The 26,903-nt window shown below is 44.8% G+C and overlaps 1 protein-coding gene across 1 annotated transcript in view; it reads right to left on the reverse strand.

Annotated features, from left to right (window-relative positions):
- LOC138799133 (ovostatin-like) overlaps nucleotides 1-25,797 on the reverse strand; it is a 60,002-nt gene extending 34,205 nt beyond the window's left edge. Inside the window, exons 1-13 of the mRNA XM_069979945.1 lie at nucleotides 25,695-25,797; nucleotides 23,642-23,825; nucleotides 21,274-21,430; nucleotides 19,459-19,511; nucleotides 18,079-18,099; nucleotides 16,707-16,875; nucleotides 15,393-15,477; nucleotides 15,138-15,261; nucleotides 13,277-13,391; nucleotides 11,616-11,731; nucleotides 10,744-10,905; nucleotides 5,584-5,814; nucleotides 4,512-4,569 (exon numbers count right to left, since the gene is read on the reverse strand). Of these exons, the coding sequence (XP_069836046.1) occupies nucleotides 4,512-4,569; nucleotides 5,584-5,814; nucleotides 10,744-10,905; nucleotides 11,616-11,731; nucleotides 13,277-13,391; nucleotides 15,138-15,261; nucleotides 15,393-15,477; nucleotides 16,707-16,875; nucleotides 18,079-18,099; nucleotides 19,459-19,511; nucleotides 21,274-21,430; nucleotides 23,642-23,825; nucleotides 25,695-25,762 (1,543 nt within the window). The 5' untranslated portion in view covers nucleotides 25,763-25,797. The remainder of the gene's footprint in view (nucleotides 1-4,511; nucleotides 4,570-5,583; nucleotides 5,815-10,743; nucleotides 10,906-11,615; nucleotides 11,732-13,276; nucleotides 13,392-15,137; nucleotides 15,262-15,392; nucleotides 15,478-16,706; nucleotides 16,876-18,078; nucleotides 18,100-19,458; nucleotides 19,512-21,273; nucleotides 21,431-23,641; nucleotides 23,826-25,694) is intronic.
- Between the last annotated feature and the right edge of the window lie 1,106 nt (nucleotides 25,798-26,903).

Here is a 26,903-nt window from a genome sequence, read left to right on the forward strand (position 1 = left end):
GACGCTATCACCTCTACAGTCCCTGTGGCCTGCTTCAGAGACCGGGGACCTGCACGTGTGGCCGGGAGGGGAACCTGTGTGCCGGGGTGAGAGGAGGAGGGATATGTGCACTCCTGCCCCAATCACCCCCAGCTGCCCAATCCCTCTAGAGTCACCCCCAGTCTGCCTCAGTCCCCCTCTGTCACCCCCAGCTGCCCCAGTCCCCCTAGAGTCACCCCCAGTCCCCCTCAGTCATCCACAGTCTGCCCAGTCACCCCAGTCTGCCCCAGTCCCTCTCAGTCATCCACAGTCTGCCCAGTCCCCCCTCAGTCGCCCAAGTCTGCCCCAGTCCCCCTTCAGTCACCCCCAGTCTGCCCTAGTCCTCATTCAGTCAACTCCAACTGCCCCAGTCCCGCTTAAGTCAACCCCAGTTTGCCCCAGTCCCCCTCAGTCACCCCCAGCTGCCCCACTCACCCCCCAGTTTGCCCCGTACACCCCCAGCTCTCCCAGTCATCCCCAGCTGCCCCAGTTTCCCCCAGTATGCCCCTGTCACCTCTCATCTATACCTTTATTCCTACTACACCCCTCATCTTTACCTGTACTACTACAGCCCACATCTATACCTGTACTACTAATCCCCCTCATCAGTATTACTAATACCCCCCATATCTATACCTGTACTACCTCACCCCTCATCTTTACCTGTACTACTACACCCATTATCCACTATACCTCCACTACTACACTCTACCTAGATGGAGGCACCATGTGTCCCGCTACCCCCCCCGCCCCCCTCGCTTATCCCGGAAATGCCCCTGCCTGCATGTGTCCCTGCTACATAGAGGATACATATATACAGGAGGGCATAGAGGATACATATATACAGGAGTACATAGTGGATACATATATACAGCAGTAAATAGAGGATACATGTATACAGCAGTACATAGAAGATACATATATACAGGGGGAGGCATATATACAGCAGTACATAGAGGATACATATATACAGGAGGGCATAGAGGATACATATATACAGGAGTACATAGTGGATACATATATACAGCAGTAAATAGAGGATACATGTATACAGCAGTACATAGAGGATACATATATACAGGGCGAGGCATATATACAGCAGTACATAGAGGATACATATATACAGGGGGAGGCATATATACAGTAGTACATAGAGGATACATATATATATACAAGAGTACATAGAGTATACATATATATACAGGAGTACATAGAGGAGGCATATATACAGGAGGACATAGAGGATACATATATACAGCAGTACATAGAGGAGACGTATATACAGAAGTATATAGATGATACATATATACAAGTGGAGACCTACACAGGAGTACATAGAGGAGACATATATACAGAAGTACATCGAGTGATATAAACTATTGTAAAAATACAGTAACCCCAGCTTTCCCAGCATCTTGCGTAGTAGTCAGTATAATGAGGGTCAGGCAGCTTTCCCAGCATCTTGTATTTGTAGTCAGTATAATGGAGGTCACCCAGCTTTCCCACCATCTTATCCTCAGTATAATGGAGGTCACCCAGCTTTCCCACCATCTTATACTCAGTATGATGGAGGTCACCCAGCTTTCCCACCATCTTATACTCAGTATGATGGAGGTCACCCAGCTTTCCCACCATCTTATCCTCAGTATAATGGAGGTCACCCAGCTTTCCCACCATCTTATACTCAGTATGATGGAGGTCACCCAGCCTTCCAGCATCTTGTACACAGTTTTATGGGGGTCACCAGCTTTTCCACCATCTTATACTTAGTATGATGGAGGTCACCCAGCTTTCCAGCATCTTGTACACAGTATTATGGGGGTCACCAGCTTTTCCACCATCTTATACTCAGTAGGATGGAGGTCACCCAGCTTTCCCAGCATCTTATACTAAATATGATGGAGGTCACACAGCTTTCCCAGTATCTTGTAGTCAGTATGATGGAGGTTACCCAGCTTTCCCACCATCTTATACTCAGTATGACGGGGGTCACCCAGCTTTCCCACCATCCTATACTCAGTATAATGGAGGTCACCCAGCTTTCACAGCATCTTATACTTAGTATCATGGAGGTCACCCAGCTTTCCCAGCATCTTATAATCAGTATGATGGAGGTCACCCAGCTTTCCAGCATCTTATACTCAGTATGATAGAGGTCACCCAGCTTTCCCACCATCCTATACTCAGTATAATGGAGGTCACCCAGCTTTCACAGCATCTTATACTTAGTATCATGGAGGTCACCCAGCTTTCCCACCATCTTATACTCAGTATGATAGAGGTCACCCAGCTTTCCCACCATCCTATACTCAGTATAATGGAGGTCACCCAGCTTTCACAGCATCTTATACTCAGTATCATGGAGGTCACCCAGCTTTCCCAGCATCTTATACTCAGTATGATGGAGGTCACCCAGCTTTCCAGCATCTTGTACTCAGTATGATAGAGGTCACCCAGCTTTCCTAGCATCTGTCTATGGGACCGTTCTGTGTCATCACTGAGCCGCCCCATAGACTTATACAGGAAAGTGAGTTCTGACCCTTTCACAGGGCACAGTAGGATATTTGGTCACAAATGACTGGAAGGACCGAAGATGTTATAGGTAAGAGGTAAGAGGCCAGAGTGGTCCTTTAAGGATGGGCTGCCAGCCTGCTACTCATGGGCCAGTGCTGTGTACTTGCCCCCCGGGCTAAAATTTGCCAGCCAGCCCCTGCTGGGCCCCATAGCAAACTTTCCAATGGGGCCCCCCACACACCCCCGGTCAGTCCATACCAGTCATACCGGACCTGATACCGCCATACTTTGACTGGATAATACCATCATACCAGACCTGATACCACCATACTGTGACTGGATAATACCATCTTTCCAGACCTGATACCGCCATATTGTGACTGGATAACACTGCCACACCAGACCTAATACCGCCATACTGTGACTAGATAATACCATCATACCAGACCTGATACCGCCATATTGTGACTGGATAACACCACCATACCAGACCTGACCAATACCGCCATACTGTAAATGGATAACACCACCATACCAGACCTGATACCGCCATACTGTGACTGGATAACACCGCCATACCAGACATGACCAATACCGCCATACTGTGACTGGATAACACCGCCATAGTACCATTTTGGGGTAGATGAATATTATTAGTCTCTCCTTATTTTATAGGATTTGATATGGCTATTAAAAAAAATATATAATAATTCTGGTCCTGAGTACAATGATCAATACACAGGATCCATATGGATCTATTTCCATACATTGTAGGTTTCCACATGTGGTGATCCCAAAAATGATTATTTATCTTTTATGATTTTGATCCCCTCCCCCTCCCTATTTACAAAAATTAAGTAAAATGGGACAATTCATATTCATGAAAGACTATTATGCATAGGGATGAGCTTTTCAGTTCTGCAGGAGCTGCAGTCAAAGGGTAACTTTGTATATAGACTGTGTGGGACTACAACTCCCAGTGTGGTCTCTCTATGCAGTCTGTGCCTCATTTGAGTCTTTGGGGGGAGGGGGCACAGACAGCAGGCCACATTGGGAGTTGTAGTCCTTCACTGTCACAACTCCTGTAGAAGTAAAACCCCACACTTATGCTGCTGACAATAGTTGTGTGTAAGGAGCCACCATGATCTCCCCTCCCCCCCCCCCCCCCTTATCAGTGACAGAATATACTTACACAAGGAGTTGTCACTGTCTGAGGTCTGGCAGGAAAGGGTCAGAGGTCATCCATCCGTCACAGGAAGCCACAGAATCCTCCGTGCAGGCAGATAGCAGAAGCTGCTGCAGAAGAAGAGGAGTCTCTCCTCCAATCAGCGCTGCCGCACAGTGGCCGGGGGAGCGCGGATGGTTATCTCCCTCTCTCTGTGCTCTGTACAGGTGACAGTGATGCCGGGCCCTGTGTGGGTGGCTGTGGGCCGGCTTCTATGCGCAAACTATTCTCCCCTGGTTAGCTGGCTTCAGGACAAACGTCCTGAACGGCTAACCAGGGGACATCACCCAGGCTGACCTGCCCGCCGGGCCCCTTGATGAGGCGGGCCCCATAGCAACGGCTACTGCTGCTATGGCGGTAGTTCCGCCACTGCCGGCTGAGCGTGTAACAATATATAGTTTGTATTGTCGTCTTTTTACATTGGGTTCTTCTCTCCCAATCCAACCAGACACAACTTCTCCATGGAATTTTGATGATCTTCTTGTGTTTGCCTGAGTGTTCCTGAATAACTAGAGGGAGGGAGAGCCATCTTCCAATGGAGAATATAACACAATACTTTGAATAACTCCACATAAAAATGTTTACGTTTAACGGGGTACAGCACAGCGCCATAGACCTCTACTGTGGCTTTTGCTTTTTTGCTGGAAACCTGAGGAACATCCGCAAAACATACCCTGGCTAGGCTCAAAGTATAAACGCTAAGAATAAATAACCATATACAGAATAAAATATATATATAATAAAAATAACTCACCGCGTGTTACGTTAACTTCTTGGTATCCAGACTGGACAATCCGTGATCTTGACATTGTCTGTAAAGGTGTAAAGTATACAGCATAAGCCAGGGGCGGACGCAGACTGCAGGGGGGCCCCTGTGTTTGGGCCCCCATAACCTATTCGTATCTCCACCTTTCTGCCTTGAAGGCACACACATATGTACGCCCGGGTATCCGGTACATGTGTCCTGGTTTCTCCGGAAGGCCCTACAACACAGATGCCAGGGCCCACTAAAGGACTGTACTGCAGTCTGTGCAGGCCCCAGTATGGGACTGAGGTACCTGTGCCCACCAATAGAACTGAGCATGGGGGGGCACCCAAATAAAGTACCCGTCAGAAGCTACATGCAGACCTGGTCCCATCCTGCACTGATGTATCTGTGACCACAACTCCCGGAATAACAATAACTACAACTCTCAGAAGACCTTCTTGGGTGCTGATACCACCTGGGGGTCCCACTACAGACATGTGCCATGCTGAGCTGACACTTTAGAGTCTGAGCATGGCGGGCCCCTTGACTGGCCACTGATAACGGACCGGGAATGGGGCCAAGGTGGCAAGGAGGAGACATACCATCCCCCTCAGCATCCCATGTGGAATAGGGGCTGATAGTTCCCGTTTAAGAAAAGTAAATTGAAGCCTTATCTCATTAATACAACCCGCTTGCCCCCCCAGTCCCTATATGTCCTAGTTGACACCATAGAGGGGTCCTCTTTACTGGGGGACTCTCCTGACTTTGAGCCTAAATGGAGAGTCATTCCAGAAGAGAACCTCCTGTTCTTGTGGAGGGAAGACTATGTATAACACTGGCGGCCATGTATCTGCTATTAACCAAGAGTGTCTCCAAACTTAAAGGGATAGTCTCCGATAATAACTACAGTGTTGTGTAGCCCATGTATGGCTCTTCATCAGGAAGACCAGCCATAACAATTCCTATGTCATAGGTGACACATGTTATAGATATTAGATAATACAACATCTCATCTTTTAGATGTCTTATGGCTTCCATCACGAGAACGTTTATTCTGGAACAACATTCAGACACTCACCAGATAATAGAACGTGGCTTTAGTAGTTCTGGCATCAATCCCGTCAGTGCTCAGAAGGAATTGAACCTCAATGTTCTGATTTTGACCACATCTTAGTGTGTCATTTGGAGGAATGATTTGCAGGAAGCTTCCAGTCAGTGAATAGAAGCGGTAGACTGTGTATTCAGTGACAGGGTAGTCAGGACCTCTCCAGTTTAGAGAATAGCACTGATCTGTATTCGGGTAACTGGCCTGTCAAAAACAAACAAAATGTTACAGTAAGTGCTATATTTATGAAAAATATATATCTCTATAGGATTTTTGTGTTCTTGTAATACAGGTTTTCCAATACACCGTAAGGCTTAAAGGGAATGTGTCAACTAAAAGTTGTTATTTTATTGTGATCTATTTTCTGGCGGTAGTTTTTTTTTTTATTTCACTTTTTGTACATTGCTATGGGGGCGGCCATATTGCCTGGGCTGTTCTTAAAAGCAGTTAGTGATATAATTTACAGGAAGACTCATGGACATAGACAACAATAGACAGACTCTGACCTCTTGAAATTAATGTAAAATGTAAAACATCACTCAGCCTTCTCTGTGACTTTTGAAGAGGTCATTCAAAAAGGAGCTGCTGCAATGTTGTACAGATCACTTTACAGCAGCCTCCTTTTATCACCACAGACACAACAGGAAGTCTCAGCTTAGTTTTAGCCCCTGTGGTCAGAATGAAAACTGCAAGATACCAGGATTATTTTATAATATAGAAAAAAGAAAAATTTGAAAAAAAAAGTCACCGAAAATTCTTAAAAAATATGTTTAACCCCTTTACGTCCATAGGCTATGTTCATACTACGCCGGGATGATCTTTCCGGCCGCAGGGTTCTGATGTGGGCGCATCAGCACGTGCCCGCATCAGAACCTCCCACAGCACACAATGGAGCTTTATTGTGTAAACCGACAGGTCTTTCTGCGGCCGCTATTCACTGAATTGCAGCTGCAGAAAACTGACATGTCAGTTCTTTGCGGGTCCGTATGGGATCCCGGCCGGAGCGTATACTATGTGTATACGCTCCGGCCAAGATCCCATAGAACAACAAACAGTGTTCTACCCCGCACGAAGTACGGCCGTTGCTGAACTTTTGCGTAGTGTGAACATAGCCATAATCTGTATATATACGTTCCTGGACTGAAGGGGCTTTAAATGTGTGTGGGACCACTCCAATGCAAGAGGTCCCACACACATTAGTGTGGCTGGCTCCGGAGCTAATAACAGGCAGCAGCGGTCGTGCACACATTAGTGTGGCTGGCTCCAGAGCTAATAACAGGCAGCAGCGGTCGTGCACACATTAGTGTGGCTGGCACCCTAGCTAATAAAGGCAACTGCCTGTCGTTAACTCCCTTAAAGGGGTTTTCCAGTGCTACCAAAACATGGCCACTTTTGCACCACTCTTGTCTCCAGATTAGGTGGTGTCATGAATGGAACTTTGGCGCAGTCCTCGGTGCGTAAGGTACGACCGAGACTGCAATTTTGGCCATAATATTCCATTTATTCTTTGTTTTGTTTGCCTTTGTTTTTGCCCTGTCTGAACTGTGTCTTATTCCTTCTGATCTGCTAATTGTTTTCCCTGCCCCACCTGTGTCTGTGTTGCTAAGTTTGCTCTGGTCATGTAACAGTTAACCTGCCTTTGCCTCAGTGATTGACAGCTGGTCCCTCCTATCATCTTGTGGACTTGGTTCCTGGTGTCCTATTTAAGATTTCTGTTTCTGCTTGTGCCTTGCCGGTTATTGACTTAGTCTCTGCCTGCTTGTGGTTCTGTTTCTTTGCTTCTCCTGATTTGTGCCTTGTATCTTTTGACCTCGCTTGCTTGCTGCCTGCCCCCAACCATATTGCCTGTTATTTGACTACTCTTTTGGATCCTGATTTTGTACCTTTGCTGCCAGACTGTTGTGACCCGGATTGCTGACCATTCTTATTGTGTTTGTTCGTTTGTCTTGTCTATTGTTTCACGTATCCAGGCCAGGGATCGCCGCCAAGTTGTCCGCTGCCATTTTAGGGCAGATTGCGGCAATTAGGTAGGGACAGTGGGCGGGGCTGAGCTCAGGGCTCACTGTCTCTGTGTGTTTGGTGTGACTGGTCCTGACATAATAACCAGCCCAAAATATCTGCTGCCCCCTCTGGTTCCATGACTACGGTAGAGGATCTTGCTATGCAGGTGGAGGGGGTGTCAGGCCTGGTAGTCAAGCTGGATAACCAGGTCAATATGCTTATAGACATGGACCTAGTCACCCAAGTGAAGGGTTTGGCAGTACTGGTAGCTGAGCTGGCTGATAAGGTTCGTGTCCTTACAGCTAATCAGGCTGGGGCTGTGGCGCCCCCAGTGGTAGAGCAATCTGCTAAGGCCACAATGTTGCTTCCAGACCGGTTTTTGGGGAATAGAGACAAGTTTGAGACCTTTAAGAATTCTTGTTTGCTGTATTTCCGTGTCAATCACTTCCCTACAGAGCAGGAAAAAGTGGCTATTGTTGTCTCATTGTTGCAGGGAGATCCCCAGGCCTGGGCTCTTAAACTCCCTCCTGAGGCTGAGGAGTGGAGCGATTTAGAGCACTTTTTTCTTTCTCTGGGAGCCATCTATGCTCAGCCAGATCATGTGGGTCTAGCTGAGACACAGTTACTGACCATTCGCCAGGGCAAGAGACCAGTCGAGGATTACTGTGCCGAATTTAGACGTCATAGTGTGACTACCGGGTGGTGCGAGGCTGCGCTTAAAGCATTGTTTAAGCAGGGATTGTCTGATGGCATTAAAGATGCCTGGACAGGTCATCCAGATCCCCTTACCCTGAAGCAGGCCATGGTTTTGACGGTACGCATAGACCGCAGGCTCAGGGATAGGCAAAAGGAGAAAGTAGGTCCTGACGTTTCTAAACCTTCTGTCTCTCCATCTCTGTCTTTGAAAAAACCTGTCCTTCCCTCTGATTACATCGAGGCTGAACCCATGCAGTTGGGAGCTATGGGCATCAGGACCAGACGTGAACACCGGAGATTATATGGACTCTGTTTCTACTGCGGTGATGACGGACACTTCATTTGCCACTGTCCCAAGTGTCCCCTGCGGCCAGAACATCAGCGTCCAGGTGACAACCAGGAGAGTCACCTGGGCGCACAGGTACCTCAAAGTGGTGTGGGTGTGCATTGTTGCTCTGCTGAACCTAATGTGAAATCTATGTGTTCACCCAAAAATGACACTGTAATCTTAAATAATTGCAACATGGAAGCTGAGTCGGTGTCAGATGCCAGTAGTATAATTGGTGATATCGAACCTGTCAGTGAACCTTTTAGTTAGTCACCTGGATGCCTCCGCTGATGAGTGGGAGACGGGACAGTGACATCTCCAGTGGTGTTCAAACATGTGTTGTAAGAGGTAATTTTCCACCCACTCCTGGTACGTCTAATGAGGGTCCGGTGGCCCCTCATAAAAGGGGGGGTACTGTCATGAATGGAACTTTGGCGCAGTCCTCGGTGCGTAAGGTACGACCGAGACTGCGATTTTGGCCATAATATTCCATTTATTCTTTGTTTTGTTTGCCTTTGTTTTTGCCCTGTCTGAACTGTGTCTTATTCCTTCTGGTCTGCTAATTGTTTTCCCTGCCCCACCCGTGTCTGTGCTGCTAAGTTTGCTCTGGTCATGTAACAGTTAACCTGCCTTTGCCTCAGTGATTGACAGCTGGTCCCTCCTATCACTTTCTGGACTTGGTTCCTGGTCTCCTATTTAAGATTTCTGTTTCTGCTTGTGCCTTGCCGGTTATTGACTTAGTCTCTGCCTGCTTGTGGTTCTGTTTCTTTGCTTCTCCTGATTTCTGCCTTGTATCTTTTGACCTCCCTTGCTTGCTGCCTGCCCCCAACCATATTGCCTGTTATTCGACTCCTCTTTTGGATCCTGATTTTGTACCTTTGCTGCCAGACCGTTGTGACCCGGATAGCTGACCATTCTTATTGTGTTTGTTCGTTTGTCTTGTCTATTGTTTCACTTATCCAGGCCAGGGATCGCCGCCAAGTTGTCCGCTGCCATTTTAGGGCAGATTGCGGCAATTAGGTAGGGACAGTGGGCGGGGCTGAGCTCAGGGCTCACTGTCTCTGTGTGTTTGGTGTGACTGGTCCTGACAGGTGGGGTTTAAAACTCAGTTTCCATTGAAGTAAATGGAGCTTAAATGAAAATCACACCTGAACTGAGACAAGAGTGGCGCAAAAGTGGCCATGTTTTTGTAGCACTGGGAAAACCCCTTTAAACGCTGTGATGCATAGTGATCGCAACGTGTAAGGTAGTCAGTGACATGGTGGCTGCATGGCTGTGGGGGACCCAATCACTTGTACTGGCAGGCGGGGGTAAGCCACTTACCTCCTTGCTTGGATCTTTGACCTGTGCGTAGAGTCTGCTCTCAGGCAGACTCTATGTACAGATCACCGATAATACTGATCAATGCTATCATCAGTATATGCAATCAGAGCAATGCATACATGATATAAGTCCCTTAAAAAAGCCCCAATAAACATTTATCTTACCGCTTTTCCCACTATACAAATAAAAACATAAATAAATATATTACATATCGTAATGTGCAGAATTGTCCGCTCTATTAAAATTTAACAATATTGTTCCAGCCCGGTAAACAATGTAAAAAAAAAAAGAAAGAAAAATAAAACACCAGGATTGCTGATTTATGAAATTATACATTAGAAAAAAAAAATATTAAAAAACAATCAATTTTTCTTACACTAAGAATTTTACATAAAGAATTTTTTTCTCTTAATCCAGCAATCCCAACCTGACCAATTACAATAGACAGACCCACTGGCAGTCTGGCAGGCTTGCCTTAGAGAGTGGATTTTCTAGGAAGTACAACCCCTTTAAGGATTTACAAGCAAAAATGTTGTTCAAATCTACGCTAAGCTATCCCCACACAAAGAGGGAGATTTATCAAACATGGTGTAAAGTGAAACTGGCTCAGTCGCCCCAACAACCAATCAGATTCCACCTTTCATTTTCCAAAGAGTCTGTGAGGAATGAAAGGTGGAATCTGATTGGTTGCTAGGGGCAACTGAGCCAGTTTCACTTTACACCATGTTTGATAAATCGCCCCCAAAGCGTCTGCTTCCTTCATCAAGCTGCTATATACAACTTACTTTGATTGTAAAGTTTGGTTTCAAGAAACTGGATGTGTCTATATTATATGCGGCTCCTCCATTCACATCTGTTTGTATTTTCTGAATTTCCTGAACACCTTCGATCTGAAGTTCCACCTCTTCACCCACTATAGGGCGACCATTTTGATCCTGAAGGAAAACCTGAACAACATAAACCAAAAACATCAAGATTTAAAAAACATCAATTGTGACAGCCAAAATATACAAAGTTTACAATACTTATCAGCTGCTGTATGTCCTGCAGGAAGTGGTGTATTCCTTCCAGTCTGACTCAGTGCTCTCTGCTGCCATCTCTTTTCATGTCAGGAACTGTCCAGAGCAGGAGAGGTTTTCTATGGGGATTTGCTGCTGCTCTGGACAGTTACTGACATGGCAAAGAGCACTGTGTCAGACTGAAAACAATACACCACTTCCTGCAGGACATACAGCAGCTGATAAGTACTGGAAGACTGAAGGTTTTAAAATATTAATTAGAAAAGTAATTAGAAAAAAGAGATGTAAGGGAGTACCCCTTTAAATTATTTAAAAAAAAAAACATTCACATAAAGTTAGGGCTCCCCTTCGGCTGCTGTCTGGTGATTTTTGCCGCATTCTGCAGCTCTGGTGCCCAGATAATAAGAAATAATGCAAACAGCGCCCCATGGTTTTAGAAAGTAGAGGCTAGGATTAAAACACATAATGGCCAAAATATTTAATGGGAGTATGTTAGAAGATTGTCAGTGAGCCCAGGATCTGTTTAAAAAATAAAAAAAGAGAGAGAGAGAGAGACACTTAAAGCTTCTTCAGTAGATCAGTATGGGATCCTTGTCACATACAGCTGGGTCCTCGCTCACATAACTATAGGTATTTACCCTAACAGAATATGGGAGTCCTCTTTTATAATACTGATTTGTCCTCTCATAATCAAAGGAGATACTGGCAAGTTGGCTGGTCACCCACATGTATTGGGTCTGTGTAACTTGGATGCCTGGAGAAGAAAACAAGAGTTAGTCCCTTCTGTAGGATTTAGCCCACTTTAGTATAAAGTATAAGGCCACCTTAACCAGTAGGATTTGCAAAAAACGGATGCGTTTGGAAAAACGAATGCATTTGTGTGCATCCATTTTGATCCATTTTTCAACTGACTTCCATTATAAAAAAAAAAAAAAAAACAACATTAAAATGGATCTGTTTTGTTTTTTTACGGACACAAAAATGAGGTCGACTACGTTTTTGTGGACGTTAAAAAAACTGATTTGTTTTGATCCGTTTTTCTTTTTAAAATGGAAGTCAAAGGAAAAACTGATACAAAAAACGGATAGGAAAAACATGGTATGAACCCAGACTTACTCTGTCAATTAGTTTAAAGGACAACTCTGGCGCAAAAAGGAAAAAGAAAAGGCAAACATCGTTTCTGTACTGATCCTCACTCCTGGGTCCATTGCTGTTTGAATTTCGCGGGTCTCTGGAGCTCCCGTTGGTAGCATTTTCTTTCCAGCACTTTCTCATTGTTCAATTCGTTGGCTGGCAGCGATGGATGACTGACAGCTTGCTCAGTCAATCGGAGCTGAGCAAGCTGTCAGTCATCTGCTGACGTCTCACAGTGGGGCCAGCCCGCTGTGAAGACATCGTTGACACAAGATGGCGCTGGCTGTGGCCGACAGGGAACAGGTATGTACAGTATGTGTTTTAGAACTCCCGGCTGGGTGGGGGGTTGATAGGAAAGAGCGGGTCACATGAACGATCACCGTATTGTTCATGCGGACATTAAAATATGCCATCTGTTTACATGGGGAGATATGCAGCTTTTAGCGAGAAAGATGCGATCAGCTGAGAATTGGACGTTTTTTTGCACTTCGGCTGATCGCTGCCCCTGTTACATGGGCCGATTTTCACCCAAAGGAGTGTTCGTAGCTACGCTCCTTGACAATATTCAGGCCGTGTTAAAGGGATTTTATCAACTTACTATTAAAATAGGAAAAAAATCATACCTTAAGGGGTTATCCAGTGCTACAAAGATATGGCCACTTTCTTTCAGAGACAACACAACTCTTGTCTCCAGTTCAGGTGCGATTTGCAATTAAGCTCCATTCACTTTAATGGAACTGAGCAGAAAAACCCCGCCCAAGATAGAGACAAGAGTAGGGCTGTCTCTGGAAGAAAGTGGCCATGTTTTTGTAGAGCCGGATAACCCCCGTAAAACAGGCCCACCAGAGAATCCTGGAGAATCTGATTCAATAATGGTCCCAAAAGTCCAGAAGTTAACAGCCCCATTTGGAAGGGACTTTGGGTCCAGCCATTTACCACTAGGGTCTATTCCTTATGGGTGGATTCACAAATAACCTATTAGACCTTAGATATGTATGTTTTTTTGTGTTGACCATCCTGCTACACTGGACATGCAAATCTTTTGGATAAGTCATGTATCTGGACTTCTTCCTAGTTGATGGGAAAGAAGTTCTTGACGTATATGAAGTAATGTTTTTGGATGTTACGAAAGAAAAGAGAAAGAACAGAGAAAAAAGACACGTACCGGTCCCATCCTCTGTGACTGTAACAGATAAATTGAGGTAGGTTTGGGCTCCTGAAAGCTCCATCTGAATGTAAGTCAGATCGATTTTTCCATTATAGGCACCATCTGCGGTTAGCTGGAACATAAACATAAGAACGTGGACAAAGTCATCTCGACATTTCAGGTGAGATTTAGCTCATTGCCGATACACAATAGAGAACTGACTTCTTGTTGACTGAGTCAATATTTATGGGAATGAACAATGCCTCGAATAGTCACTGAAAATTCTGGACTATGACATTATGTCAAGTAGAGTGCAAGAGCTCAGAGACTTCACATGACCAACTAAATCAAAAACAAATACAAAGGACGGGGACAAGTTTTTGCCTGAAAGAACTTAACTTGATCTAGAACGGATCACATGGACAAAATATTCTATTGTTTATTAAGGTTTATTAAAGGGAACCTGTCACCCCCCGTGCCAGGGTGACAGGCTCCCGACCCCCCCGTTAGAGCCCCATATACTTACCTAATCCCGCTGGGTCCCGCTTCTGGAGGTGGTCGGGTGACTGAGATCTCAGCCGCTGCAGCCCGGCGCGCGCGCTGAGAGATGAGTCCAACACCCATAGAGAATGACAGGAGAGTCCAGCGCTCCGTCATTTTCTATGAGCGTTGGACTCATCTCTCAGCGCGCGCGCCGGGCTGCAGCGGCTGAGATCTCCGCCACCCGACCACCTCCAGAAGCGGGACCCGGCGGGATTAGGTAAGTATATGGGGCTCTAACGGGGGGTCGGTAGCCTGTCACCCCGGCACGGGGGGTGACAGGTTCCCTTTAAGTTTTAAGTGTACACCTTGGTCTTCCTCTACTATAGGATATGTTTTTGTTTTGTTTTGTTTTATCGAATATCTGAGGCCATTAGGTTCCTCCCATCTATAAAAGAGACCTGTACAGGTGACTGGATAAAGTGTGACTAAGGGTGTTATTACACAGGCCGATCGACTCTGCTAGATCGGCGCTCGTTTACTGGGCATATTACACGGCCTGATTATCGTTTAACAAGGGCTGCATGGACATCGTTACCGATGTCCTTGCAGCTCTTGTTTAAACTTTATACATTACCTATCCAGGCTGCAGGGCTCCTCTTGTGGTCTTCTTCTCCCTGGGTCCCACGCGCTCCAGCTGACAGGCCTCTCAGCCAATCACTGGCTGCGGCACTGGAGCTGGAGCTTGCAGGACCCGGGTAGAAGAAGACCACAAGCCTGGATAGGGAATGTAAATGATCAGCCACCGGCCGTGCACCACTATTACACGTAGCGATGTGCGGTCGGCACCCAGGTTCAAACCTTATCAATGATCAGCCGATGATCATTGTCATCAGCTGATCGTTGTATTTATCCAAATTTTTTGGACTGTTATCTTAGGTGCAGGATGTTTTTACAATTTCTCTGGATATCCTACAAACTCACTCCTCTGGGCACAGAAAAAGGTACAAAGGCTATGTGTTAACCCAAGGCAATAACTAACCAAAATATTGCTTACCCTCTTCTGTCAATTATTTATAGATATGAGGTTTCTACTCTATTTGCTCCCTATCAAATCTCTTTCCCTCCTGCTCCTCCTCCCCTCTCATAGCATGCTGTCTGATAACAACAGTGAAGACAGGAAACTGCAGCTGCATCCCCCTCCTCCCTCTGTTTTATTTTTGATATTTTTTTTTTATTACTCTAGATTTTTAGATTTCTGACCCTAAATTCTTGTTGGAAAGGAAATGAGGACTACAAAGGAAACCAAGGAAAATAACACTTACCCCCTACTGAGATATATTACAAAGGTTTTATACAGGAAGAGGTTCTAGAATAAAATTGTTGCATGTTCTCTTACTTTTGCCTTCTTGTTATAGCAAGCTCCATTTTTATCCTTGTAGCAATTATTTACTCGTCCATAAGTTGGTGCCCTGCACCATTGTACAAATATATCTCCGGACACAGGCTTCCCGTACGTATACCTAAAACAACACATAGCCTTAATGAGAAGTATCACACTGCCGCTCTGAATGGTCTACTTTACGGGAGAAGCTCAGTCATTTATAGAATATCTGTTTTTTATTCAGTCCTAGTAATATTTCATCTCACATACATTGCAGAGACATTAAATGTCAGGGTCTCATCCAGAATGGATAAAATGCTCTTTGCATCCAGAGATACGGTAAATCTGGGTAACACTAAAACATAAAAAAAAAAAAAATAGAGATTATGACTTTATAGCAGCCTATTGGGGATAATAGAAGGTGCTAAATACCTGAGATCTCAGAGACTGTCTATTGTAGCTCATTTTTACTTAAAAAGACTCTGTCACTGGGTTTACCCTGTCTTATCACTTACATTGTCCTGTGCAGCTGATTTTTTTTGAGATATCCTCCTAAATAACATGGACAATAAATAGTCCTCTCCATTATGTGCATGAGCCCAGTAGTCCTGCATATTCATAAGAAGCAGGAAACTCCGCCCACCAGCTGCTGATTGGCAGTTATCTATCCATGCTGTGTATAGGCAGTCAACTGTCAATCAGCAGCTGGAGGGCGGGATTAGGGGTGTGGCAAGAATCCTATTCTCCCACATATTAGGAGAACTGCTGAACAAAATTATGTAAATAATTCACCGATCTGTTCAGTATTTCTATTACTGGTTTATCCTGCCCTCATTTAAGGTGGAATAAACCTAGTGACAGATTCCCTTTACGCTGTAAGACTGATAGCTACCAAACTATGCATAGCCAACTTTATTCCATACTTTATACTTCAGTCACACCCAGAGTGGCTGCCATTGTTCTTATCAAGCCTTATAACATTGATTGCCTATCCTCAAGATAGGACATCAACATTAGATCAATGGGAATCCAACTCCAGATTCCACCACCATTTGACTTATTCAAGGGGCATCAGTGCTCTTCAGTGTTTGCCAGTGTTCATACTGCAGCATTTCCTCATTCACGTGGGACAAAGCTGAAGTATCTAAAAGTATAATAACGCAAGAGTAACCTCTCTCCATATAATTCTGAAAGCTTCTAACTTTATTCCAGCATGATAGAAATGCTGGACAGTGGAAGAACATAAAAACTGTAACTAAAGCGCCATGAGTAAGAACTGATCTCGGTGCAAAACACGTCGGCATGTCATTAGCAGATTTTTAGGTTCTCATCTGAATGGTATATTGTAAAAAGGCCTGATTAGAATCAAGCATGCTCCATGGAACTCATCAATACCAGTGAGTTGACTAATTTTTTGTTAAGGCAATGCATGGGCGAAAGCTGGTAAACATGTAAGAGGCTGCAGCATTCCGGACTCTCCATTGGAGGATAGTCCATTTATGTAATGTAATGTGTACGCTCTCTATAATTTAATTTTGGACTTTCTGCATCAAGTTCTAAATATTACCTGAGATGAATACAAACCATATTCTTCTACTGTAAACCACTGAGACAGCACGTAGCTAGATGCTCTCTTAGCAGTCAGACTGTAAAGTCCAGGCGCAGCGTCATCTATCAGAAGGAATTCCAAAGATACTAATCCATTCCTTGACCTCTGATTCAACCATTGGATTAAGCGGCTCCCCATTGGATCCTACAGTAAAGAAGAAATCATCTAAGGCCAAAAACAGCCAAATATAATTTACTTATTGTCAATACTATGGATTAACACATTTGGTTTATACACATCATGTGAAGATCTATCTCCCCACCACCACCACCATCTTGACTACTATTTAAAAATGGCCATTTATAAGAGTGTTTCTATTATTTACCACCTCAAAAATAATGGCCCTATTTCTATGAAACAAAAACATAGCAATGATTGGCCTTTCGTATCAGGTGACCTGGATGTATATAGACCCAGGTCACCCGATGCTTGGTTCACTTGCAGTCTGTTAGCTGGTTTCAGGTGCACCAGACACCCTCACCTCTGCCGGAAAGGAGGCCCTTACAAAAAGTATTGAAAAATACTCAACTCGAGTAATGAGCATTTAGGGTGCGTTCACACCTACAGGATCTGCAGCAGATTTGATGCTGTGTTCAGTTATTTAAATGAAATCTGCTGCAGAAAATCAGCTGCAGATCCTGTAGGTGTGAACGCACCATTAACCTGACACAGGGATAGAACAGCGCCGTCACGGGGAAGCCGGTGCCGCGGTCCGTTCTTCAAACCGTGGCCTGGTTCCCATGTACAGCGCCGTTCTATACCGGTTACCGGCCGATGCTCAATCACTGGAGGTAGGCCGGCCCGCCCCCAGTGGGAGGGAATTCCCTCCCCTGTATGGCGCGGCTCCATTGATTCTAATCGAGCCGAGTCATACAGGGGGGGAATTTCCTTCCCATTTGGGGCGGGCCGGCACGCCTCCAGTGCTTCAGTCCCGCCTCCAGTGCTTCAAGCCCGGCTGGTAGCCGTGGATAGAACGGCGCTGTCCACGGGAACTGGGCTGCAGTTTAAAAAACAGACCGTGGCACCGGCTTCCCCATGATGGCTCCGTTCTATCCCTGTGTCAGGTTAAAGAGGACGTACCTGGTGGTACATCCTCTTTAAGCATTTCAGCATTTGCTCATCTCTGGTTACAATTATTATTATTCATTGGCCTGATCTAATATACATTCAGGTTCTGCTTGTATGCCACAATAATGGTGGACATGTGACTATATGGGAAGTACATGGGAAGTTCAAGGGTCCAACAAAAAGAAACATATAATACTTTGAGGGATAACTTGAAGTTTTGGGAGCAGGTACCATAACAGTTGATACATCATATAACATTTGCTGTATTGGTTTTCTTACCGTCAGATAAACCTCGGTATACTGAAAGAGAGAGAGAGCACAATTTAGTTGAGTAGACATTTGGGGGGGGGGGGGGCGCTTTCTCATAATGACCAGCACTCTTCTTGTTAGACAGTATCCCATAAAGCATAGCCTTAGAAGACATTCAATTAGGGTTTGCAAAGTAAAGGTCTAGCAGAGGAGCCAGCCGATTTAGCTGAACATTTTACGATATGGTGAATGTAATATGGAGGTGTTTTAGTGACTGTATTATGAATATAAGTTCTGTTCTGACCATGGCTATAAAGACATTGGGGGGGGGGGGGCGCTTTCTCATAATGACCAGCCCTCTTCTTGTTAATTCATCCCAAAAACAGGTCACCAGGAGACAACTGGACTCTCCAATTCCATAGCTGCTGGAGAGATTCCAACCACCGCCGTTTGCCTGGCCGGCGTCTGAGGCCGGCCAGGCAAACGGCGGTGGTTGGAATCTCTCCAGCAGCTATGGAATTGGAGAGTCCAGTTGTCTCCTGGTGACCTGTTTTTGGGATGAATTTCCCCCGAATTTTGTACAGATGCAGATGCCATGACTAAGAGCCGTAAAGGCTCGAAACGCGTCGGCTATCATTTTAGACGTTTGATATAATAAAGTGGAATTTTATATGAGCTGGAGGAATCCACTTCTTCTTTCTTGTCTTCTTTTGTATATTCATTTACATGGACATAAGTTTAGGGGTTATCCAGCATTAGAAAAATATGGCCACTTTCTTCAGAAACAGCACCACTCTTGCCTCCAGTTTGGGTGGGTTTTTGCAACTCAGTTCCACAGTTCCATTAAAGTTAATGAACTCACGAACTGGAGTCAAGAGTGGTGCTGTCTCTGGAAAAAAGTGGCCATGTTTTTCTAACTCTGGATAACCCCTTTAAATACCAAACACAGCCCAGAGATTGTAAATGTTAATGTAAAACCCTTTTCCTGAACAGCGACTAAAAGCGTATCTTTTTGAGCTTTACTAGCGTGGTTTGCTGGATATAATAGCAGAGACTATTCCTTAGAGCTGGATCCAAAAAACAAATGGATACTGCCAGTATACTGAGTTTTATTAACATAGAACTTTGGGGGAGATTGATCAAACATGGTGTAAAGTGAAACTGGCTCAGTTGCCCCTAGCAACCAATCAGATTCCACCTTTCATCCCACACAGACTCTTTGGAAAATGAAAGGTGGAATCTGATTGGTTGCTAGGGGCAACTGAGCCAGTTTACTTTACACCATGTTTGATATATCTCCCCCCTTATGTATGACGTATTCCGGAGAGATATAGATAGGATCTCCCTGACATTTACCTCTGATAGACACTGCTAGACCCAGCCGGAAACTAACCATAAGAGGACACTCACCAATTCATTAACAGGAAGCAGGTTTTGGTTTAGTGAGACCAGATTGAACAGCACTATGGAGAAAAGATTGGATATTATTAATAAATAAACCTCACAACTTTAAAGACCTTACATTGACAGTACAAAAAATACAGTAAAGGGAAACCTTAGATAATACTGGAATTCTCCATTGGGTTTATACATTAGTAAAGGGGCCTATACACCTTCACTAACATTGAGAAGGTGACAGTCTGACAGTTTTCTCTCCTGTCGCTCCCTACAGACATGAATGTTTGGCACAACTGAATGTTTCTGTGTTCTCTATGGGCAGGAGTGGAGTAAGGGCCCTATTCAGGGCCGTTTCTAGAGGCGGGCGGGCCGGGCGACCGGCACGGGGTGCCGACAGCTTGGGGCCGCTGGTGGTACCCCCGGCCACCCGCCCGCTTCATCACCCGCCCTATGACCGGCCCTGACCACAGCTCCCCCCTCCCGGACTGCGCTCTGCTCCGCCGAGCGCTCAGCACCTGTCAGGCCGCCGCCCCCGGCGGCGGCGGCCTGCTCCTCGCAGGCTGAAGATGAGACAAGGACCCGCTGTATGTTGCAGAATTAAGGTGAGTATAATGTGTTTTGTTTTTTTTGGTGGGGGGGAGAGGTGAGGAGGGGGGGTCGCAGAGCACAAGGGGGATTATTAATATGGCAACAGCATAGGGGGGATTTTTACTATTGGACAGACTATGGGGGGGGGGGGAAGGAATGGGGGCCACAGGGGGATTATTACTAAAAGGGGGGGAGCACAGGGGGGATATTACTATAAGGGGGAGCAGAGGGGGGGTATTACTAAGGGTAGAGCACAGTGGGGATATTACTATAAGGGGGGGGGGGGACATGGGGGAATATTACTAAAGGGCAGAACACGGGGGGGATTATTAATATGGGGACAGCATAGGGTGGATTATTACTATGGGGGGGAGCACAGGGGGATTATTACTTTGGGGGAGCACAAGGGGGATATTACTAAGAGGCAGAGCACAGGGGGAATTATTACTATGGGGGGAGCACAGGGGGGCTTATTACTATGGGGGAGTACAGGGGGGATTATTACTATGCCCGGATGCAGCACAGGGGGGATTATTACTATATGAGGGTACAGCAGGGGATGCTACATACAGGAGCCAACCCACATACCTACTGACTTTACTACACATGACACAAAAAAATGGAAGTTGTTGTAAAAGTGCGGAGCCTAAGATGTTTGTCTGGCAGGTTCACAAGAGAAGAAAAGTAGCTGCAAGAAATCATCATGGCGGTCTGGGCCAGATGGAGAGGAAAAGGAAAGTGACGCCTCAGAACAAAGAAGACGTCACCTGTGAGTCACTGACTTTTTTTTTTGCCCCAAGTTGAACAGGGTTGAATATCACTGCTTATCTCCCTGAGAACAAAGGTGTTAGGCAGTCCTTCTATCTCGGGAGACTTGGAGGTCCCCATACACTAAAAAGCTAACATAGTCAATTGGCCTTAATGTTTTTGCTCTATGAGGACATCCCCATGCAGAAGAATGTGGACACCATTGGAACCTACCTTGCTCTGGAACCACCAACCAATGATATGTAACATGGTCTGAAAATGACTTTAGTAGGAGCCATGTGCCTTCCCATAGTTATTAGGTAGTCAATGGGAGATGCCATCATTTGCCCTGGTCATTTAGTGGTGTCCAGTCTATTGTTGTGCACCCTTTACCCATACATTCTATAGAACATCTTACAATGAGACCTGGATCCAGCTGTTCAGATACTCGGATCTCATGTGGGAGTCGTCCTTGAAGTAACAGTATAATACCTTTCTGTCTTGGTTTGTAGATGGGTTTATCCATTTGGATCAGGTAGATGTTGTTGACCACCGTGATGACCACAGGATATCTCTTTAATATCTCCACACCTCCTCCAGAGATAGAGAGGGTTACAAGGACAGGACTATTAGCTTGCACCACAGGGATCTAAGTGATTCAAAGAGAAGGTCTGGTTTGAAAAAAGGATATACTATCTAAACAAAACTATATGCTCAGGGAGGTTGCTCGAGAGAAGACAAACATGGCTGCTTCAACAAATGATGACCCACTAGTGCATGGGTGGTGCATGGTATAGCAGCTCAACTCAACTGAAGTCAATGTGACTGAGATGCAATACCATCACAACCTGTGGATAGGTGTGGCACTGTTTGTTCAAGAAAGCAGCCATGTTTCTCTTGTATGACCTCAATATGCTGGTAACATACCATGGACCAGCTGACAAAGTGGCAAGGGAATGCCTTTAGGTCCGCGATTAGGGCACGCCATTTGTCGTCTTACTCTATTGTAGAATTCTTATTTAGTGGCATTCTATGATCTACACATTGCATTGTTTGTGATGGGGACATTATTTTAAGGGCAGAGCTACTGGGAGACATGCATATAAATAGAAACTGTGTTGTACAAGTCTCCCTTCTCTGCAATCTGCTGTCCGCTGCCGGTTATTAGGGGAAATCCATCTTTGGTTTCATAGTGACCTGCACAGAATACAGGATGTGTGGGCAGGGCTTAGCTAGTGCTATGTACTACAGAGGTAAGAGAGACATTGGGTTGTGTACCTTGATTTGTCATCCTCTATCCCTCCTCCAGAGGATCCACACTATGCCTGAAAGGTAAATCAATGCTTCTCTCTCAGTGCTTAGTGTAACCCCTTGCTGTGCTGCTGCTGTTTCTATCATTCTGCTCCAAAGCCAATGCATCAGTATTCCCTTTCTCCACCACGTGCCATCTATAGTAGTATTGTAAATCATCCCCCGGCACATTACCAGCCTATTCAGACTGTTTAACAACACAATGTCATGGCATCACAGTATGGAATAATTGATGTTCTATGATTGGCCAGAGAACTGAGAGAAGACGTAACTGGTCACACCCCATGGAGGGGATTCTCAGGGATCAATAACATCAGCGAGAGTCCAAATATCAGCTTGCCACCATTACTTATTGCTAAGGCTTATTAGGCGTAGTACTAATAGTGCGCCCACTATTTTATCTGTACAGCTCCCATGCAGACATATACATCTCTATGGTGGCAGACTACAAACAAAGCTCTGCGTAGTCTGATTCTGCAGTCATATGCCCTCCCATAGGTAAGGCAGAAATGCGACATAACAAAGAGAATGTGCTTTCAGGATTAGAACTTGTAAAGTGGAATTACAGATTATCGAAATAATGGGGGGGATTTATCAAATTGGTGTAAACTAGAAACTAGAGTTGATCCAAACCCAAACGGTCAGCATTTGATTAGCAGTAGCTGCTGAACTTGAATAAAGCCTTAAGGCTATGTGGAAAACATGGATATAGTCATTGGCTGTATCCATGTTTTCCAGACTACCTTACAGCTTTATCCAAGTTCAGCAGCCACCGCTAATCAAATGCCGAACGCTCGGGTTCGGATCGACTCTAACCCGAACCTGGTTCGCTCATCTCTACCTAGCAACCAATCAGATTCCACCTTCCATTTCCAAGGAATCTGTGAAGAATGAAAAGTGGAATCTGATTAGTTGCTAGGGGCAACTGAGCCAGTTCTACTTTACACCCCTTTGATAAATCTCCCTCAATGTATCCAATTTCTGGATATGTGGAAATCCCAGTGTCGGACTGGCCCATCAGAGGACCGGAGGATCTTCCGGTGGGCCCCCATCTTTAGAACCTGCACAAACACTGACTGATGTTGGTTCTCACTGGTTCTTCATTGGTGGGCTCCCAGGATCATTTCCTCTGGTGGGCCCCAGATACCCCAATCCGACACAGGGAAATCCTATAGCTTTGGAGGAGGTCAGTGCTGTTTTTGCATTGTTAATGAACTCTTTACGTGTCCCTCTCCCTTCTTCTCTCCCTTCTGTGCCACTACTGCCTTGTGGTACGGTCACCGCCCAATTCCTCGCCTTCCAAGCCCAACCCATAGCCGGGAAGCTCCTTACAGAATCTGCAGGATAAGTTTGTTGTCTGCTGCCATATGGGAATTCATAGGTAGTATAGCAGATGCATGACAAATGTGGAAGGAGATTTTTGGGGGAAGGTGATGCGCAGTGGCTTTATTTCTTACTGTAGATGCATTGGAGCAATAAGACACTTCATTGTAAAGGTGGGTCTAGTATATATCAACCTTCTCCTAATAGACTGGTACAGGATACTTACATTAAATTTCTGACACTTGAAGAAACTACGAGAGGTAACGTTCTCATTAAATATGGAGGTGGTGTTTTCGCCGTATTGAAGTCCAACACTGAGTTGTACATTTTGATTGTATCCTTGGATATTTATACAGGCTCTACCAGTGTCTCCACTGTTAAGTCTTGCCGGGATGGACAATGCATATTGGCTATAGGGACACATAAAAACAGATATCAATACACTTACTTACCTATGCTCCTACTAATGCTCCAACTTATACTCCTACCAATGCTCCTACCAATGCGCCCACTAATACTCCTACTGATCCTACCAATACTTCTACCAATACTCCTACTGATCCTACCAATGCTTCTACCAATGCTACCACTAATACTCCTACTGATCCTACCAATGCTTCTTCCAATGCTCCTACTAATACTCCTACTGATCCTACCAATACTCCTACCAATGCTCCTACTAATACTCCTACTGATCCTACCAATACTCCTACAAATGCTTCTACCAATGCTCCTACCAATGCTCCCACTAATAGTCCTACTGATCCTACCAATACTCCTACCAATGCTCCTACTAATACTCCTACTGATCCTACCAATACTCCTACAAATGCTTCTACCAATGCTCCTACCAATGCTACCACTAATACTCCTTCTGATCCTACCAATGCTTCTTCCAATACTCCTACCAATGCTCCTACTGATCCTACCAATGCTCCTACCAATGCTTCTACTGATTCTACCAATACCCCTACTAATACTCCTACTGATCCTACGAATACTCCTACTAATGCTTCCACCAATGCTTCTAACAATGCTCTTACTGATCCTACTAATACTCCTACCAATGCTTCTACTAATACTTCTACCAATGATCTTTCTAATACTCCTACCAATGCTTCTACCAATACTCCTACCAATGCTCCTACTAATACTCCTACTGATCCTACCAATAGCTCTACTAATACTCCTATTGATCCTATCAATATTCCTACCAATGCTTCTACTAATACTCCTACTGAACCTACCAATGCTCCTACTAATACTCCAACCAATGCTCCTACTAATACTCCTACCAATGCTCCTACTAATACTGCTACTAATACTCCAACCAATACTCCTACCAATGCACCTACTAATACTCCTACCAATGCTCCTACTAATACTCCTACCAATGCTCCTACTAATACTCCTACCAATACACCTACTAATACTCCTACCAATGCTCCTACTAATACTTCTACCCATGTTCCTACTAATACTTATACTCCTACCAATTCACCTACTAATACTCCTACCAATGTTCCTACTAATACTCCTACCAATGCTCCCACTAATACTCCTACAAATGCTCCCACCAATGCGCCTACTGATCCTACCAATAAATCTACCAGTCATCCTATCAGTATCCGCACCAGCAGTCCCACTGATACTCCTTATTACTACAAATACTTCTACTGATGAATGCTACTACTAATAATTCATCTTGTTTTATTTCTATTAGTACTTGTATCAATACGTTTACTAATGGTCTTATTAATGCTCAAATCAATGGTCCTACCAATGATCCAACCAATATTGGCAATACTTTTACAAATACTCCTCATGATAATTATACCAAAACTGCCAACACGACTACCATTGCTCCTACCAACAATTCTACCCCTACATTTATGAATGTTCTAACCAATTCTCCTGCCATTGGCCCTACCAATAATCCTACAAATAAAATCAATACTCCTACCAATACTTCTAACAATCTTCCAACCAACACTCCTATTAATAATACTACAAATACTTTTACCAATACTCCCACCAATAAGTCTGCCAACAATTCTACCACTACATCTACAAATACTCCTAATACCAAAGGCTCCAACCAATAGCTTTTCAAATGTTACCAATACTTTCATTGAATCTGCCAATAATACTATAAATACTTCAAAGTTCTCACCTCCATTCTATACTCTGTTCTCTACATTTACTAATGACTCCAATCTTATAATCTAGATAGATAGATAATAGATCCCCTTGTTTGTCCCATGGTCTCAGGAACTTACGGATCAGCTGTTCCTGCAGAAAGGAGGCAGAGGAGAAGCACAGTCAGGAGAAGGCTTCTGGCAGTCATGCTGGCTCACTGACTGCTCTAGTGACACAACACTTCTTGATTATATACGGAGGTATTACAATGGGTGACTCCAGTTCATTGTTTTGTTACATCTTGTTGGTGGCTGCATAATTGTGGAGTGGCACACCCAGTCTGTCCTGGCAAAAGAATCAAAACGTAACTTTTTAGAGAATGGCACCATAAAGATCTGTACCTTTACCTGAATTCTCCTACAAGAGCCCTGCTGCTTCTGACTGATTGTGTCACATATGTTATTCAGTCATTTTATTGTAGTTTATTCAAGTTTCAAAACATAGTACAGTATTATAAACTGTCTTAGCTGGGTATAATAGGCATAGCAGAGCTCAATGTGTTTGATTTAAAATACCTGAGTGTATAGAGGAGGTGTCCTGTGTGGTGTAGTATAGAGCATGTGTCCTGTGTGGTGTAGTATAGAGGAGGTGTCCTGTGTGGTGTAGTATAGAGGATGTGTCCTGTGTGGTGTAGTATAGAGGATGTGTCCTGTGTGGTGTAGTATAGAGGAGGTGTCCTGTGTGGTGTAGTATAGAGGATGTGTCCTGTGTGGTGTAGTATAGAGGATGTGTCCGGTGTGGTGTAGTATAGAGGAGGTGTCCGGTGTGGTGTAGTATAGAGGAGGTGTCCTGTGTGGTGTAGTATAGAGGAGGTGTCCTGTGTGGTGTAGTATAGAGGATGTGTCCTGTGTGGTGTAGTATAGAGGATGTGTCCTGTGTGGTGTAGTATAGAGGATGTGTCCTGTGTGGTGTAGTATAGAGGATGTGTCCTGTGTGGTGTAGTATAGAGGATGTGTCCTGTGTGGTGTAGTATAGAGGATGTGTCCTGTGTGGTGTAGTATAGAGGAGGTGTCCTGTGTGGTGTAGTATAGAGGAGGTGTCCTGTGTGGTGTAGTATAGAGTATCTGACCTGTGCGGTGTAGTATAGAGGATCTGACCTGTGCGGTGTAGTATATAGAGGAGGTGTCCTGTGTGGTGAAGTATAGAGGATTTGTCATGTAGCAGTCTGTGGAATCCATAGTGTCTGTCATCCAGTTCGCCTACAATTAATGGTTGATGGAATTTGTGGTCTTTTGATTGATATAAGTGTGGTGTCCCACCACAGGAGTGGTGTCACACCTGTCACACTC

This window comes from Dendropsophus ebraccatus, chromosome 8 (assembly GCF_027789765.1).
Source record: "Dendropsophus ebraccatus isolate aDenEbr1 chromosome 8, aDenEbr1.pat, whole genome shotgun sequence".
Classification (NCBI taxonomy): Eukaryota; Metazoa; Chordata; class Amphibia; order Anura; family Hylidae; genus Dendropsophus; species Dendropsophus ebraccatus.